Consider the following 17373-nt stretch of genomic DNA (forward strand, 5'->3'; position numbering starts at 1 on the left):
TGAAATCTGTCACATGTCTATTCCACCAACCCGCATTGAAGCAGCGTGGTGGAATACGCTCCAAACCTTCTCAAAAAAGGAGTGGAGGCCTTAGCCCCACAAGTGGGACAATCACAGGCTGGTACTGTAAGGCAATATTAATCAAAAAGGTCAAATTAATAATATTGAAAATATTATGTACATTATAAGAAATTAAAAATAAAACTATTTTATATATCAATGACATTTATTTCATTGTATGTACAAAATCTTATAAATCTAATCGTTTTCATACAAAAGTGTCCAAATTTAAAGTGTTTGATTACTTGGAATGTTATAAGACACTATTTTTCATTGATTTATACAATTTCTAGGACGATGAAAATGATTAATTGATTAAAGCATATCTTTAATACTTTAATGAGGCGACGAAATTAGCTATAAAGTCATGGTGTGGTAAATTTAAGTGATCAGTCGTATTAACAAATATAATTAAATTTATTATACAATTTAATCATACATTTTTCAAAATTATGGATATTGGTCAAAATAATTAACAATACACAGGTCACAATTTCTAACTATGCTAAAAATTAAATATGCCCCTCTTAAAAACTATCCTTCGCTCATAATGTACAATAACTCTTTGGTATATGGTCCTAAAGCTATATTTATTTTAAACTTGAAGGATTTTGGCCCCTTTGCATATGCTTATGAAATTTGAATTATCTATGGAATTTGAATTATCTATGGATATTTGAGATATAAAAAATTACTTCGCAAAGGAGCCTTGAATTAATCAGTCGATGTAAATTCTTGATATAATCTCTGTATAAGAATCTCAAAGCGGCCTTCATATTTCAGTGTTTTTTTTAATCATACACAAGTTGTTTTTTTTGTCTATGGTATTAGTTACGAACGAATACGTCAATTTAATTTAAATGTAGGATCTTTGTGTGCAAAATTAGAAATAATTAAAACAAAATTAAGAGTTTAAGTCAGCCCTCAAAAGTTATTTAATAGTAAGTATTGCAAGGATTAATTTTGAATCTGTATTGTTGCCCACTCCCATAGCAATTATTAGCAATAAAACAAATCATGTCAGATTTACAAGAAATTGGTTGAACTAAATTCATGTATATATTATATTTTATTCATTATTAATTTCAAGTGTACGTTATTTTTTTTTTTAGATATGACTGTTGTATTAACGTCAAAGTCATACAATTTTACGTCAAGCTAGTTAATTTGTCAAGACAAAGAGTAGAATGAGCAAAAGTATGGTCAAGATACATCATTTCAATAATGAAAATAACGCAGCTAATAATGAGTCGCACGCACTTTGTCTCTTTCTCACTTGTCCTTCACAACGGGACAGCGAATGCTCAGTCTATTTTGTCTATGATAAACATAGTCGCGAGATAGTTCGTTTTACTTTAATATTTTTACCGTAATGTAATGTTTAAAATAACAATATGTTAGGGCCGACTAATTTAGCATTAGCACCATTCAGGAAATGGAAAGCAGCGAAGGACACGGATACTTCTTTTAGCTGTGATAAGAAAAAATATCACATTTCAGTTTAGAATATGAAAATACTGTGTTATCATCGATTTTTTACATTATTGCTTATAATAGTGAACAATTTTGTACAGATGCAACGTAATACGCTAAATGTGCTTAAGCTACTGCTAATAAATAAGAAAATAGGTGTTATTAATCACTTACATTTAACTCTGCCATGGAAATAGATCTGTGATCGTATCGACTTAGGCGCTACAGTTGAAATTCTTTATTCATTTTCATAACTACAAATAATATGACAAGCCGATGAATAAAAACGACAAGCTCACACTTTCCTGTATAGTTTAGTAACGCTTTGAGTATAAAAATACTAAAATTAGAAAATACAAAAGTGTGTGTGTTTCAAATATTACTTCACTTATCAAAATATTGAAGTATAAGACGTCAAATGTTTTGTCGCTTAAATTTGCATATCACACACACTTTTCATAATTTCATTTATTCGCTAAGGACCCTACACAAAATTATCTCACGCTGTTCAAACACACAACAATGCTCAGTTGGACCATTAAATGTTATATAATTCTCAGTTTAGTATGTAATTTTTACAAATAACTAACCGTGTTTGATTATACATGTGATATAGTCGTTTAGTCGCAACGCAGCAGCTTTAAATCACTTCAAAAAGCAAAACAAACGTTCAGCGATTATTTCGTCTACATTATTAAAATAACAAATGTTTTGAACGGCCCATCACTATCACTTAAACGCACAGCGTTACAGTCGCAGCGTCCAGACTGGAAGTCGTAAAAAATCTATTTCACTATATCACAGCACTAGTCTTGCACTTCTCTGTACGGTATTTCACTGGTCACTGTGAACGATTCGAAATAATGGTTGAGGAATTCGAATGTCGGTCGCTTTTCTGGTATCGCGTCCCAACATTGAAGCATCAGTCTATAGATGTCGTCGGGCAAATAGTGACCGACCGGTTTCGGCATCCTGTACCCGCGCTCCACTTGCTCAATTACTTCTTTTCCATGGAGACCCGGGTACGGTATCTGTCCATAGGTGAACACCTCCATCAACAATATACCATACGACCAAACGTCGCTTTTAATTGAGAAACGTCCGTATATTATCGCCTCTGGTGCCGTCCATTTCACAGGAAACCGGGATCCTTGTTTCGGGCAATATTCATTATCTTCGATAACTCTAGCTAATCCAAAGTCACATATTTTCGCTACGTTATTTTCACCTATTAATACGTTCCTGGCCGCTAAATCTCTGTGTATCAGCAGTTTGGATTCTAGGTACTCCATGCCGGACGCAACTTGAGCCGCAATATAGATTAAGTCCTCGAAATGGAGGGACTTTCCTTCTCCATTTCTTAGGAATTCCAGAAGGGAGCCCTTGCACATGTATTCCTGGACGATGTAAACGGGCTCCTGCTGCGAGCACACCGCATACAGTGCTACGAGGCGTTTGTGACGGAACTTCTTCATGATGGCCGCCTCTTGGAGGAAGGCCTGTTTGGACATCGTGCCTTCCCTCAATGTTTTTACAGCCACCTGGAAATGTAACATTACGAGATAAATTTAATAAATTAAATACATATTACTTGTATAAATATTTGTACGAGTTGAAAAAACCGTTAATTTAATTCAAGTTTCAAATATTTTTCGAAGTATCCATTATGTCAGTAATTCGCAGTAGTAGCAGCAACTGAAGTTTTACTTGAAGCTTTTCAATGCAAGCTAATTTTATCTTTACAATTAAAATAGACCGCTGATGATTTTTGTGCTTGTTGGGAAGTTGCAATAATTTCTGCCTGACTTACCTCAATATTGTTGCACCATTTTCCGTAATACACTTCACCGAAATTCCCCTGCCCAAGTTTCTTTATGAGCTGTATCTGACTCCTGGGAATTTCCCATTTATCCCGCAGCTCTGGTCCGAGGTCCCACATCTGCGGTTCTGGTTTCGGACAAGGACGGGCGAGCACGTGGCAAAGACCTAGCGCGTTTTCTGTAATACGTGAGTACACATCATTGGAATTATGAGTTGTTTTAGGTTAGTTAAGCATAAAGAAAATAAGTACAATCATAAGCCAAATCGGTTTATATTACTATAATAATAAATACATATATTATATAAATAATTCCAATCCCGTGTTCAAAGTCACTAATTCATAACGAAGTTAGTTCAAAACAAAATGCCCCTCATAGACATAGCCCAAATTATTTGAAATAATAGGTAATCAATTACCAAAATAGACAGAACAGATAAAAGAAAAACTTTGGCAAACCCTTAAATTTTATGGTCTATTAAAAATTTAATAAAAGATACAAAAGCAAAATCAAAATAACTCACTTGTATAAGACATGACCAGTGCTGGCAAACTCGGGAAGGTCTGATTGGTTGCTATGTAGAAACCCCCATTGTCTAGAGGTTTAATTTTATAGTGCTTCACGTGGTACCCTCTTCCTTCTTCCCAATCTTTGACACTAAGGCTGAACCCATGTGGGTTATGCTCTGCTGGTCTGACGAGGAACGTTCCCCGAGGATTGATCTCTGCTAGTAGTAGTTTATCAGCTTCTTTTCTCGACACGTGCGGGAAGAACCAACTGCAATGTAATGATTATCTTAGAAGATAGTAGTAATTAATCGCAGATTATTTATTGGTTTCCCTTACCCATGTTTTTTTAAGTTTGTAATTAGTTTTAAAATAATGTTTTTTGTTCAACAATAATATAATTTATACATATAACTGACTTGTTGTATTAATGGGCTTAATGTTGCTTTAGTTAAAAATATGTTTTTTTTGGTGTTGTTATTGGCAGTAATTACATTTTCCGGGAATTAGGCTTCCAGGGAAGCCGAATCTAACACCAAGTTCCGTCCCGGAATGCCACCACCCACTATCAATTAAAATAGTAAATTCAACTCTAAATATATACTCACTCCTCGCATTCTACAGAACTCTCCTCCGCGACAAAATTAGCCGGTACGAGACCTTCTCTTCTCGTGGTAAGATGTAAAACCCTCCACCAATCCGTTTCTGCATCGCTCAGGACCTCCATACGGTCTCCTTTGCGAAACGATATGTCGGACTCCGCGCGAGCTGTGTAGGCACATAGCGCTTTTACTACACGACGTCCGCCGTTTGTTATACCTAAAAATATTTATATATAGAAACGTTAGAAATGACATTATAGGAATATACTATTCGTGAAATCAAAAATCAATGTAGCGTGAAGGGATGAATGTGAAGTAAGGATATAATCACGGAAATGTGAAGTAAAATAACAGAAAATACGAAGACAAAAGAGAAAGATGATTTTTTTAACGATATAATGTACGAGAAATTGTTAATTAAGGAAGAAATTCTTAATTAATCTCATTCCGATAGATTTCACTTGAATTGAAATGTGTTACAAAAATCTTATTAATTAATTTGAACTTCAGAAATAACGACACGGAATATTTTAAATCAAATTAAGCCGTCAAGTTACGCATTTGTATATTCATAAAGCTATGTCGCCAGACAAGGGCAAGGGAGGCGCAGCGTTCTGGCTTCGTGCCAATTTGCGATTAAGTTTGCTCAAAACCCTAACTTAATATTTGACCGAGGGAAGTGGATACTCCCTAAGTAAATTATGACTTCATCTTAATATAAGTATGCTGAGAAATCAACAATCGTGAGCAATGGTTACTTTTGTACGCTAACTTTTATAATTAAAGTAAATTTCATTTTAAAATTGTTACGACGGTAAAGAAAAAATATTATTAATAACACATTCATTTTCTTACATGCTCCGGGGTTGCGCGTGCGCACGATGTCCGCTGGTCTGCGCGAAACAGCGCGGTTGTTTGGTTCGCCCGTATACCTCGTCTCTAGCGAAGGACATGTTGTAAACCCTGCTTCGTTCTTCTTATATGCTGGATATACTGGAAATAATAAAAAAACAATTTCAGGTATCAAATAAGCAGTACAGTTTATAATCACTTAGTCGTTATTATAGCATAAAGATTATATTTTTTGACACGTAGGACTGTTTATCTAGAATACAAAATACTTAAATCTATAACAATCTTCAACCGAATATTGCATTATTATGTTTAACTTAATGCTATAAAAAGATCCGACCTATTTATTTTTAGATAACAATCAAGAAGGTCTTTCACACCATCAAAACTTATAGAGTATTATCCGTTGACCTAGAATCTTGAAATTTGGCAAGAAGAAAGGTTTATTATGATAACTGTTTTTTTTTTCATTTAAAATAGGAGGGCAGTCTCGCAAATAGACTAATAAACGGTCACCACCGTCCATAGAAAATGTTGCCTTGAGAAAATTCAACCATCTCTAATATTCTCCATGTGTTACTAACCTTAGAAATTAATATGTTATGTCTCTTGTGCCTGTAGTTACACTAGTTACACTGACTCACTCATCCATCAAACTGGAACTTAAACATACTAAGTATTGCTGTCTATGGTGGCATATGTGAGAAGTTTGTGGTCTATCCAGATGCGACTTACCAAACCCTACCAAAAAGTATCCATTTATTTCTATTTTTATTAATTGGAATTAGAGCCTTACCCTTTGTGTTCACTTTGTCGTTTATCGTAGCTCCGCTTTTATTTATAAGTCTAGACGTAGTATTCAGATTTATATGCAATCATTTAAACATGATAAACTCTGTTCTGCGGTCCGCATTATTGACCATCGTCAGATTAATAATAATGTATATCATCAATAGTATTACAATGCGAATTTATGGTAATATAAACTGTTTCATTTACTTATTTTTGACGTTTAAAAAACGATAAATAAATATTTAAAAAGAGAACTCGTAAATTTATACCACTCATCACAAGATCTCCTAAACTATCCGCACATCCACAGCTACTCCTTGCCGACGTCATCCGTTCTTAGACGCTCACTAAGAACGGATTTCACGCAAACCCTATCCAAAATACATATTTCTTCTTATGTATCCGTGCGACGTCGGAGCGATTAGCTACTAAAATTATATTTTTAATATTTGGAATAGAAAGTTTTTATGTATTTGAATATATAATTAGGATACTGGTGGTAGGGTTTTGTGCAAGCTCGTCTGGGTAGGTACCATCCACTCATCAGATATTCTACCGCAAAACAGCAGTACTTGATATTGTTGTGTTCCGGTTCGAAGGGTGAGAGAGCCAGTGTAATTACAGGCACAAGGGACATAAAATCTTAGTTCCCAAGGTTGGTGGCGCATTGGCGATGTAAGCGATGGTTGACATTTCTTACAATGCCAATGTCTAAGGGCGTTTGGTGACCACTTACCATCAGGTGGCCAATATGCTCGTCCACCTTCCTATTCTATAAAAAAAAAAGAATAATAAATAGTTTGATGTTCGATATACTAACCAATCTTCATAGAGTTCATTTTCCACAGATCCTCTAAAAAGCTTTTTTAAATATAATGGTTCTATAATATGCGGTTAGTGTAGCCGTATCTTTATTTGCGTGGACACAAGTTACGGTCATAGAGAATATTTGCAGTACTCTGCAGTAAACAGTTACTGTACTATAAACTTTTTTAATTATGCTCTTCTTTATAAAGGTACCCTTTCATTACTTAGGATAATATTTATTCAATGTGTGGACCAATTCACACCCGAGATAAAAAGCAAAAATTAAATCCTGCCAAATAAACCTTTCTCCCCAAACCGGACGAGGCTAGTGAAGTGGAAAAAGCTCCGAGGATCCTAAAATGAGTAAAGGGTCTGTATCCAAAAGTGGAATATTCATGAGTGAAATGTGTATATATCTAGCATATTTATCTTGACATTTATTTATTAAATATATTTTTCACGTATTTATAAAACATCGTTATCTTTATGGTAAGCCTTAAACGTTAATAAGAACAAAAATGTGTTTTAATTTTTTTTAATTATGACTGACCATTACCGGAGATTTATTCCTTATAATTAAGTTGACAAACTTACTTTTAACGAAGATAAAATAATAAATAAAAATAATAATAAATGTTTTATTCAATAATATAAAAAAAACACCGTGGAGGTTCTATTTAAATTTCATTAAAAAAAAACTATTTATTACTGTCGTAAATGAAACGGTTAACATTTCTTACAATGTCAATGTCTATGGGCGTTGGTGACCACTTACCATCAGGTGGTCCTATGCATGTCCGCCTTCCTATTCTATAAAAAAAAATCCTTAATATACACAAACATTTTGGTTGTATTCAGGGATATTTAGATCTAGTGTGCGTAGCAGTGATGTAAATAAATATTACTATTCAAACAGTGCCGCGTCAAGCGATCTCCACCGGCACTCCGCCACCCTAGCTAGTACTTAGACAAATAGGTGCATATTACCGTATGCTCACGCTTTTTTTCCCGTATGTATACTATGAAAAAACTTTTAAAATAAATGTACCAAATGTATTTTTGGGTCTGTTTGGAACTTCATTATATAATAGGTAAAAATATCATCTATTTAATGTTATCAAAACCAGCCAGATACAAAATACAAAGCACTACCCAAAGAGATTTTATTGCAAGTTTTTGCTTATAAAATACGAAAAATCTTTGCCGACCTTATATGTGTATGCTAATATGGTTTTGATTAATAAAAGTTAAACGAATACTATACAAAATTTTAACATGTTTTAATAGTTTTGACCTTCAGAACCAATACATTCAGTGCCCGGACCGAAGATATCCTCTTCATACTTCGATAATAATAAAAATGACAACGATATTGTTTTATATTATTAATGTTTCCTTTGACTTATTTATTCACTTCGTAAGATTTGTATTATAAATAAATTTGTATATAAACACAATTAATTAATTACTTTTTTTATTATTAAACATACAGTATTTAAGTTACGTCGTATGTATACAAACATATTGAAACTTTTAACTGTTATGATTTAAAAGTTCCATAACTTTTAGATTGAATGTGGAACAAACATCCCTATAAAAATATTGGTAATATAATGCGGATACAGATTTCCTTTTAATTACTATCGATCTATATTTAATCGGTTAAAACTAATATTATTGGTACAGAGTGTAATGCAACCGAGCCTAGTATATTACGAAACAGGCCGTCTTCCTGTCAATTTATCACGATTTATATGCATTGGCCGATAAAATTGATTAATACTCGCAAGCTTGGTTATAACAGAAACGCGTCTGAAAGATCAACTGGATATAGAATTTCTTAGACACTACGTACGTAGAAGAAATAAAAGGGAGTTATAAAGTTTCATAATAGCTTAATTACTTTTTGAGTATGTAAAAAAACAAAATCAAAACAGAGAAGATAAACGAATATATTACAATGTATGGAAGAAGAGTCTTTAATTAAATAATCGATTTTAAAACATTAATAAAAAACACGACTGAAAAATTAATGAATGAATTTATAGTGCCACTCGGTATGATGTAAGGATTCTAGCGATACTCAACACATCCAAATATATTCAGGTATTTAAAGTAACTCACATATATACACGAAACCTGAAATCATTACTCTTTTTAGACTATCGTATAAAAATATAATAAAATCAGCAGCTAAACTTGCATTTCCGCAAAATGCCGATTTAAATTTCATAAAACCATTCCAACAAGTCGCAGCACTTGAAAAGAACAAAGAATATCTTACCTCAATCCTTTTAAAAGTGAAATAGTAAATAAAATACAAAATAAAATAACGGGTAACTGGAACGCTTTGGAGAGCGTTTATTGAGTCAAGCATATTGATATTGCTAAAGCAACTTACACTTGACCGGAGCTAAATGGGTCTTTGGCCGCTGTTCAACCTTATTATCGCAACTGTATGAGTCGTTGAGTACTAACGACACTGATTGTTTCGAACATACAAAAATATGTCTATCATAACTAGTACTTCTATGAACTTCACATTAATTTTAATTTTGAGCTTATGAGGCTGCAGTGCTAGGTTCTTTGGTCTAAATCTGGGCCAGTGAAAAGGTTTTACTGTCAATAAATTTTCAATACAAAACGCAGATTTTTTAAATTGACAGTGTTACACTCCCGTGACTCGGAGGTAAAGCCATTGAGTCTTGCGCCTGATCTCTCGCCGTTCGTGTCGTATTGCCGTCTCATCGGATTATGGGAGTAGAAGAATAGTTCATGCAATTGTATTTGTGCACACATTTGTGCGTTATAGTATTTTCTTACTTTCTACTCAACACCTGCGCCTCTGCCCTCACATGCGGGTGATGCCAAGAGCGGAAACTAATTTACTATAAAAGAGTAATGTGTTGTTACATAGTTGCTTGATATAATTTTATAAAATTGCAATTCTCATCGATAAAGATTAAAATTATGTCTAAATAGAAGTTGAAGTAGCAGCGGTTGGAGATTAAGAGCTGAAAATCGAACTCAGTGGCGTGCTATTGGAGAGACCTATGTCCAGCAGTGGACGCGAAAAGGGTGATGATGATGATGAGAAGTTGAACACAGTATTTAAGACCACAAAAACTAATTAAAATACTTAATATTATAAATAGTACATTTTACATTTTAAATGTCATGTAAATTATATTTGTTTGTTATTATCTAAAAATGTATTTTATTTCTTAAAAAGCTTATAGAGATTGCAATTGTAAAATTAATTAATTTATTAGGGAAAGCATAATACATACATCGGTATTATATACAAATATACACCGCATATTAAACTACAAGAACATCCAGTTTTGAGGGGTTTATGTTTTTACATAATCCAAAATACGACATCATGACACGATTAGCCTCGGCCTATATAAATATTTGTTGCATGGGATTCGAAAACCGTATCGCGGGAACTACACAGTTGCAACAAAAAACGCTAACTGTTCGCCGAAACTAAATTTTTAATACAAAAAAAAAAATTATAACCATACACATTTTTATCATGTCACAGTACAATTAAAAATATTAAATTTGACTTTATATAATATTAAAAGCTAAAATAATAAAAGCCATATAGTATGGTATATAATAAAGTAATGGCCGCATATTTCAGCACATACATACATATGTACAAAGGATTCTCAAATACGTTATACGTGGCTGGATACAGTACAGCACTTTTCGTTATTAAATATATCATTCTGTTAATATATTATAAAAAAACATTGATAATAAAAAACAAAAGCTATACACGAAAACACAAAAATATCATCCGAAAAGTAATACTCGAACACCTTTACCTACCTTTACTTGTACCTGAGTACTTTAACAGTTTATATTCATGAATAAATACAGTCCGGTGTTTAAAATAATAATAAAAAAACAGCAGAATAACTAAACATAAACATACTGTAAGTGGCTAACTTTAAACATCGGAATCGTGCGAAAAAAATCGCAAGCATTGTTTTCAAAGAAAATTGTTTCCGCTGAAGTATTCGAGGCTGGAATTACTGCGGTCTTTAATTCAGGTGATACAAGTTTTAACTTACTTATCTATATAAATGTAAAATATATGTATACTCGTATAATAATATTTTATATTTAAATCAACATTAATCGTAGAAGATATTAGTATTTAAGTTAGCTTTGCAATTTCACCCACTTTAAATTTAGACTATTGACGTCACAAGCGTGAATTCATCATGTTGCTGTTTTTTTTTATCGAGATATTAAAAAAAAACATTAGTGCTAAAATCATATAGTTATAGCTAGCTGACTGTCGGATTAACTTGATAAAGGGCTTTAGGAGTAATTTACAAATTAACAATTCAAAGGGCTTTGATGCCTCAGGTTTTGTTCTCGAAGCTACTTAAAGCGGACGCCGTAAAGAGGATTAGTGGCGAACGTATAACAAGAAACGGCAAACGACAAAGTATTTGAATAAGTTTCTCTAAGAATAGCAAAAGTATTAAGTATATTTTATATTATATATTATTTTCTTAGAGCGCTTATAGATAATAAAGAAAATGTAGGGTATATTTCGAAATATAACAACATATGTATACTTTAATAAGGTCCATAAAATATAACTGACTTCGAAAAAAAAACGAAATGTTAATAATATACTATTTATATATGACGAGATATTCGTTGACAAATATAGATCTCAAATTACTATTATTCGGCTGATTTTAATTTTTTAACAATTTAAAATCAACTGCTGAAGCATTACGATAAGGCAAAAATAAAACTGTGTTAGTTGCGAGCGAACGTCTGAACGCATCTCAAGATACTTATATGGGGGTGAAGGAACGGTAAACACTGAACTCACCTAAGGGTCTGTCGGGGTCGTGACGGCGGCTGCAGCACTTGTTACCCATGGCGCGGCCCGCCCGCTACGCCGCGCCAAGCCGCTTCTATCAACAAGATAAATACAATTAATACATGAGTACATTTCATAATAGAGCATTTTAATACTATATCCCTTGAAGTATTAGCTGAACCGATTGAATTCCAACAAATTCACAATTATGAGAATTCCAATCTGACTAACGATCTTACTTATAAATTTTATTCAGATAGTTTTTAGTTAAATACAGAATTATTTGTGTCTGTAATTGTTTTGAAATTTGAAAGAAAACGGAAAAAAGAATTGTTTAACTAATCACCAACTAAACAAAATAAATTAAGCATATGAATAAAACGTATAAAAAGATGACATGTAATATAGGTACTTCATTCAATTGGAGTCGGTTGATCAAACAATTTACGAGTGAGTGTTTGTTAAATAGCCCTCTTTACAGTTAAGTAAAAGGATTAGAAGCTTATTCCGCCACACAGTACGCATGTGGATATAGATACCTGTCAGAATTAATTCCGATACAAGCAGGTTTTATTACAATGATTATTCAACGAATAAGAGATGAATTTAAATCGTAACAAACCCTGCAGTCTTTATATAAGTCACCATCCACAGAGCCGTCTTGCAGCCGACGATGAAATAAATTTAAAATGTTAAGAGATGCATCCTTACTGCTGAACCAATAAGTATTATCAGCTCTTAAATTATCTTTATCGTCTGACGCTCAATTTCTTTTACAATAATTTAATTTATGTGCAATCTTTGTCTTACGAAGTAAATTACTTTACTATTAATTTCTTAAATAAATTATAATAAACTACAATAATCTTGACTACATTAGAACTTTTTATATTGGTATGTGTTTAAATCAAAGTCAATTCCAATTGACTATATGGTTTCAACAATTTTCATAATACTATGTTTTATAGGAACACTCGGCAGACGTCCTGCCTTTGTGATATATCCATACCAATTTTCATGGTGATCAGTTGAAAGGTATAAAATTGACGTGCGCCGTCTTCTAGTGGCATGTTATGGCAAAGTGGAGAACCTTCTCCTTGAAAAATATACTTAAATGTGCTAACTTTTATGGTAATCGATCAAAAATGAAGGGTGTTGAAGTCTATTAATCTCAGACATATATACTAACATCCATTTCTACGTATAACTTTTACAAAGCTAATTTTAAATAGTAATATAACATTAGTAAATAACTAAATATTATAAAACAAAGACATGCAGCGGGGGAAGTGTCTCTGATAAAAGCGATAAACTCAAACACTACCGAAAAGATTTTCATAAGCTGATGATTTATGAAAAAGTTTTACATGTATGTTTATAATTCAATTAAATATAAGGTTTTTGTAAATTGGATGGAATATAACGTTGAAAATATCAGAATAAATCATGGCGTGTGAATCCTGGACGAGTAGCTAGTTTGTTTAATGAAATCGTGTATATTTCTCCAAAAGACCAAATCATTAGTAAAACTCCACTTTCGAATTAGCAATTGCGATTAATAAAGCAGTACATACACATACACAATGTTGCGCATAACTAACTTCAATAAAACACCAGACCGTTACTTATCGGTTCAGTATACGGAGAAATCAGTGATAAACGGGTCGAAAGTATCTGATCCTACAACATTAATCACGTCCATATCAACTCGACGTGTTATCACAGTATCAACAACAAGTTCCCACGACTCTTTCCGATAACATTAATAAGTGATCGGGAATATCGTTTCGATAGACATTGATTTATTTATAAGCCTAAACGGCCCAGTGGCTAGAACCGAAGATCGCGGTAACAAACCACTAAATTTTCAGTTGCTTAATTTTGCGTTTAATTAATTCAATTCAGTTTGTGATTATAAGAGTACGTCCAAACATAAGCGCTTTCGAATAATGCAGCTTGTTAGCGCTTTTTCTTCTTAGCATGCTTTACAATCTTATTATTACTGAAATAATATAATATGGCAAAAGTTACTTCTGGTTAAAGTAACTTTCTGCATATTATTTAGTTTCAGAGCTTATTGATTGTAAACAAACAAATTTATCCACTTTATAGTTTTAGTATAGATATAAATAGTAAATATTAACCTCGTTCTCTGTGGTGAAAAAAACATAGTGAGGAAAAATACATTTGTCACATGAAAATCTTCCAAATGTGTATCTACCAACCTACATTGGAGACGCGTTGTGGAATAAGCTTTTAATCTCCTTCTCAAAAAAGAGATCCAGCAGTGGGAGATTTAGACGCTGTTACTTTTACTTTCGTTTAGACGTTGCTTTATTTACAGTCATCGTTCTATTATTAGGATTTGCTCACACATTCATGGTTTGTAATACGATAAAAGTATTAAAGCTCTATTATTCTCCTTCGTGATTTGGAATAACTTTAAATGTTTTACTAAGTGTAATCGGATGAATATTTTTTTTCTCGAAACGTATATTTTTTAATTAAATAACCCACGACTCCCAAACTAGGATAACCCGTGTTGTAAAGTTTTAGTTATATGTTTTTTATATCTGAACGTTTCAAATACTTCAGTGTAAATTCCACCACTATATTTTACTGCAAAGTAAGTTTTAGAATTTGGAATAAATATTTAGTACAGTTCATTGGAAGTAACAGTATACTATCAGTTAACCGGTTTGTACATGAAAATGTCATATAAATAATAACATAATATATTGAAATAAAAGCATACATGAATTATACAAGACATTATTCAACGCCTCGTATTCGATACGTTATGATCAAATTAGTTACACTTAAAACGCAAACTAAATTGTCCAGACTATATGAAGTTGACTCAATAATTTCTGAACGTGAGAATAATATAAAACAACGCCCGGTACGCTGATGTGTCAATCCGGTAATTTAAATACTTTACTAAACATGTTTAATATCTATCATCGTACAATTTTATTGATATTATGTAACCAATCAGACATGTGACGTTTTTTTCTAAAATAGGTATGCGGATAGGCAAACGAGCTACCTTATAACAAGTGGTCACCAACGCACATTGGCGCTGTAAGAATAACCAATCCTTACACCGCCAATGCGCCACCTTGGGAACTAAGTTGTTATGTCCCTTGTGCCTGTAGTTACACTAAATTCATCTTCAAATGTTTGTGCTAAATAAATGCAATGTTTGCGTTTGGTTATATTCACTAAGGATCTACATAACGCCACGGCACATATCGATTGTAATTTCGTTTATAGAAAACGCTCAAATGTATGGAAATGAATATTTGAGACGAGGCGATATATGAAGCGGATTTCAAAATAGCTATTCTATTCTACTACTACTATTCAAATATACTAGCCCCTCTGGATTGAAATTGCTTTTTAATCTTCATAAAAGAAACGATTGTCAAATAATATATATATATATAGCTTTATAAATCATCAATAGCATTTCATCAGATATTCTACCGCAAAACAGCAATACTTGATATTGTTGTGTTCCGGTTTGAAGGGTGAGTGAGCCAGTGTAATTACAGGCACAAGGGACATAAAATCTTAGTTCCCAAGGTTGGTGGCGCATTGGATATGTAAGCGATGGTTGACATTTCTTACAATGCCAATGTCTAAGAGCGTTGGTGACCACTTACCATCAGGTGGCCCATATGCTCGTCCGCCTTCCTTTAATATAAAAAAAAAAAAAATTATATTTATTACATATATCTTATTAGTAAATATACATCTGTTCCAAATAATCAATGTTTATAATCTATTTAATCAATTTCATTGATATTCCATGTCGGTTGATCACGCTCCTTACACAACAAAAGAACTAAACGTATTATTGGATAACAAACTCCATTATGTGCGATACGAAGAAAGCCGTTTATAGAACGCGTTCCTTGAATTTTGAATAGTATCGTTATTTACAATAATATATTCTTATTAGTATGGGAAATGTTCAATTTATGTTTTAAGTGCTATTTGGAATATGTAGAAGTCGGTATAAAACTTATTACTTAACATAGATTTAAACGTATCACTTTATTAGTTTTCATTCCAACCGTGTCGGGGAAGAAGTAGGTATGTTGTATTACTCGCAGTGCTAAACTACCAGCACTGGATTATGAGATTGAGGGTATAGAGAGTGCACTTGTGTTTCCACACACTTGTTCACTATAATATGTCCTGGCAGTTGGGTAATTTTCCTTAAGATTGGCCGCCGTTGCCGAAAACGGTCAGGAGGACATCATCAGGTTGATACTAAGTATATTAAACTTAAAGATTGAACATGAAAAATCAGACTATTTTATTATATATTTTTATGCAGTCTTCAAAATAGCTACATACTATAAATTGTAAAACGAAGTAATTGGTTTATTAGATAGGCGTACTAGAAAGACGTAAAAGTGACTAGAATTCGTAAAATTCATATTATGTGTACAATTTTACATTACTTTTACATTATTAGTGGTAGTAATGCAGATGAGCGTGTAAACTGATTTATGGTAATATTTATACATTGATATTTATAATAATAATAATAATAAAATAACTTTATTCACCAAAAAGGAACAAAGCCAACATTAAGGAACAAAGCCAACATTAAGGCACAAAGCCATAAAAAAGAGTTAACAATGTGATATTTGATCATTGGTTTGGTGGAAAGATCGTTCAGCTCACTCAATCAGGTCGTAGGTGGCTTTTCAATCTACGCCTTGTACTTATAAATGATAGTACAGTGCATGGTGGATACCACGTACGCGCAGTGGCTGGGCGGGCGGAAACTGAGGAGAGGCGGGAGAATCTTGTCATTGAACTCGATAGGACGTTAGAGCTCATCGCCAAATGGGGTTCTGATAATCTTGTTGAGTTTAATGCCAAGAAAACACAGGTATGCGCTCTCACAGCGAAAAAGTCACCATTTTACCCTCATCCCTCCCTCTGTGGCACACCGCTGATGATACAAAGCAAAATCGCCATGCTGGGGATGGACGTTCGCTGCGACCTTAGTCCAAGGGATTACATCGAGGCTATTATAAAAACAGCTTCACGGAAACTCGGAGTTCTGAACAAGGTGCGGCGTTTTTTCACGCCACAACAACTGTGCCTGTTATACAAAACACAGGTACGGTCTTGCGTTGAATATTGCTCGCACCTTTGGGATGGCTCCGCTAAGTACCTACTGGAGGCCTTGGACCGGTTGCAGCGACGTGCAGTACGCATCATTGGCGGCGTAAAGGTCACAAACACCCTTGAACATTTACAATTGCGTCGCGAGATAGCAGCACTGAGCGCTTTCTAACGACTGTATCACGGCGAGTGCTCTGAGGAATTATTCTCTCTAATTCCTGCTTCCCCCTTCCTTCTTAAGTCCACGAGAGCTGGTTCTCGATGTCACCGCCTAACTGTGACATCAATTCCATCGCGCACAAAGAAATTTGGCAACTCCTTTCTTTGTCGCACTACCAAAAAATGGAATTCCTTACCAGCTCACGTGTTCCCCTCCTCTTACAACCCGGGTTCCTTCAAACGAGGCGTGAAGAGGTATCTTGCGGGCCGGCAAGGCGGTGACGGCTAGT

The 17373-nt window shown here is 33.6% G+C and overlaps 1 protein-coding gene across 4 annotated transcripts in view; it reads right to left on the reverse strand.

Annotated features, from left to right (window-relative positions):
- Nucleotides 1–254: 254 nt before the first annotated feature.
- LOC126774397 (tyrosine-protein kinase Src64B) overlaps nt 255–17373 on the reverse strand; it is a 75374-nt gene continuing 58255 nt past the window's right edge. For 2 of the 4 annotated variants that reach the window (XM_050495905.1, XM_050495906.1), the window contains 6 exons: nt 11783–11867; nt 5317–5454; nt 4468–4678; nt 3877–4130; nt 3344–3531; nt 255–3074 (listed from right to left, as the gene is read on the reverse strand). In XM_050495905.1, coding sequence (XP_050351862.1) covers nt 2340–3074; nt 3344–3531; nt 3877–4130; nt 4468–4678; nt 5317–5454; nt 11783–11831 — 1575 coding nt within the window. In that variant the 5' untranslated portion in view covers nt 11832–11867 and the 3' untranslated portion in view covers nt 255–2339. The remainder of the gene's footprint in view (nt 3075–3343; nt 3532–3876; nt 4131–4467; nt 4679–5316; nt 5455–11782; nt 11868–17373) is intronic. The other 2 variants (XR_007669806.1, XM_050495907.1) reach the window with 2 other exon arrangements.

This window comes from Nymphalis io, chromosome 16 (genome assembly GCF_905147045.1).
Source record: "Nymphalis io chromosome 16, ilAglIoxx1.1, whole genome shotgun sequence".
In the NCBI taxonomy this organism is placed as follows: Eukaryota; Metazoa; Arthropoda; class Insecta; order Lepidoptera; family Nymphalidae; genus Nymphalis; species Nymphalis io.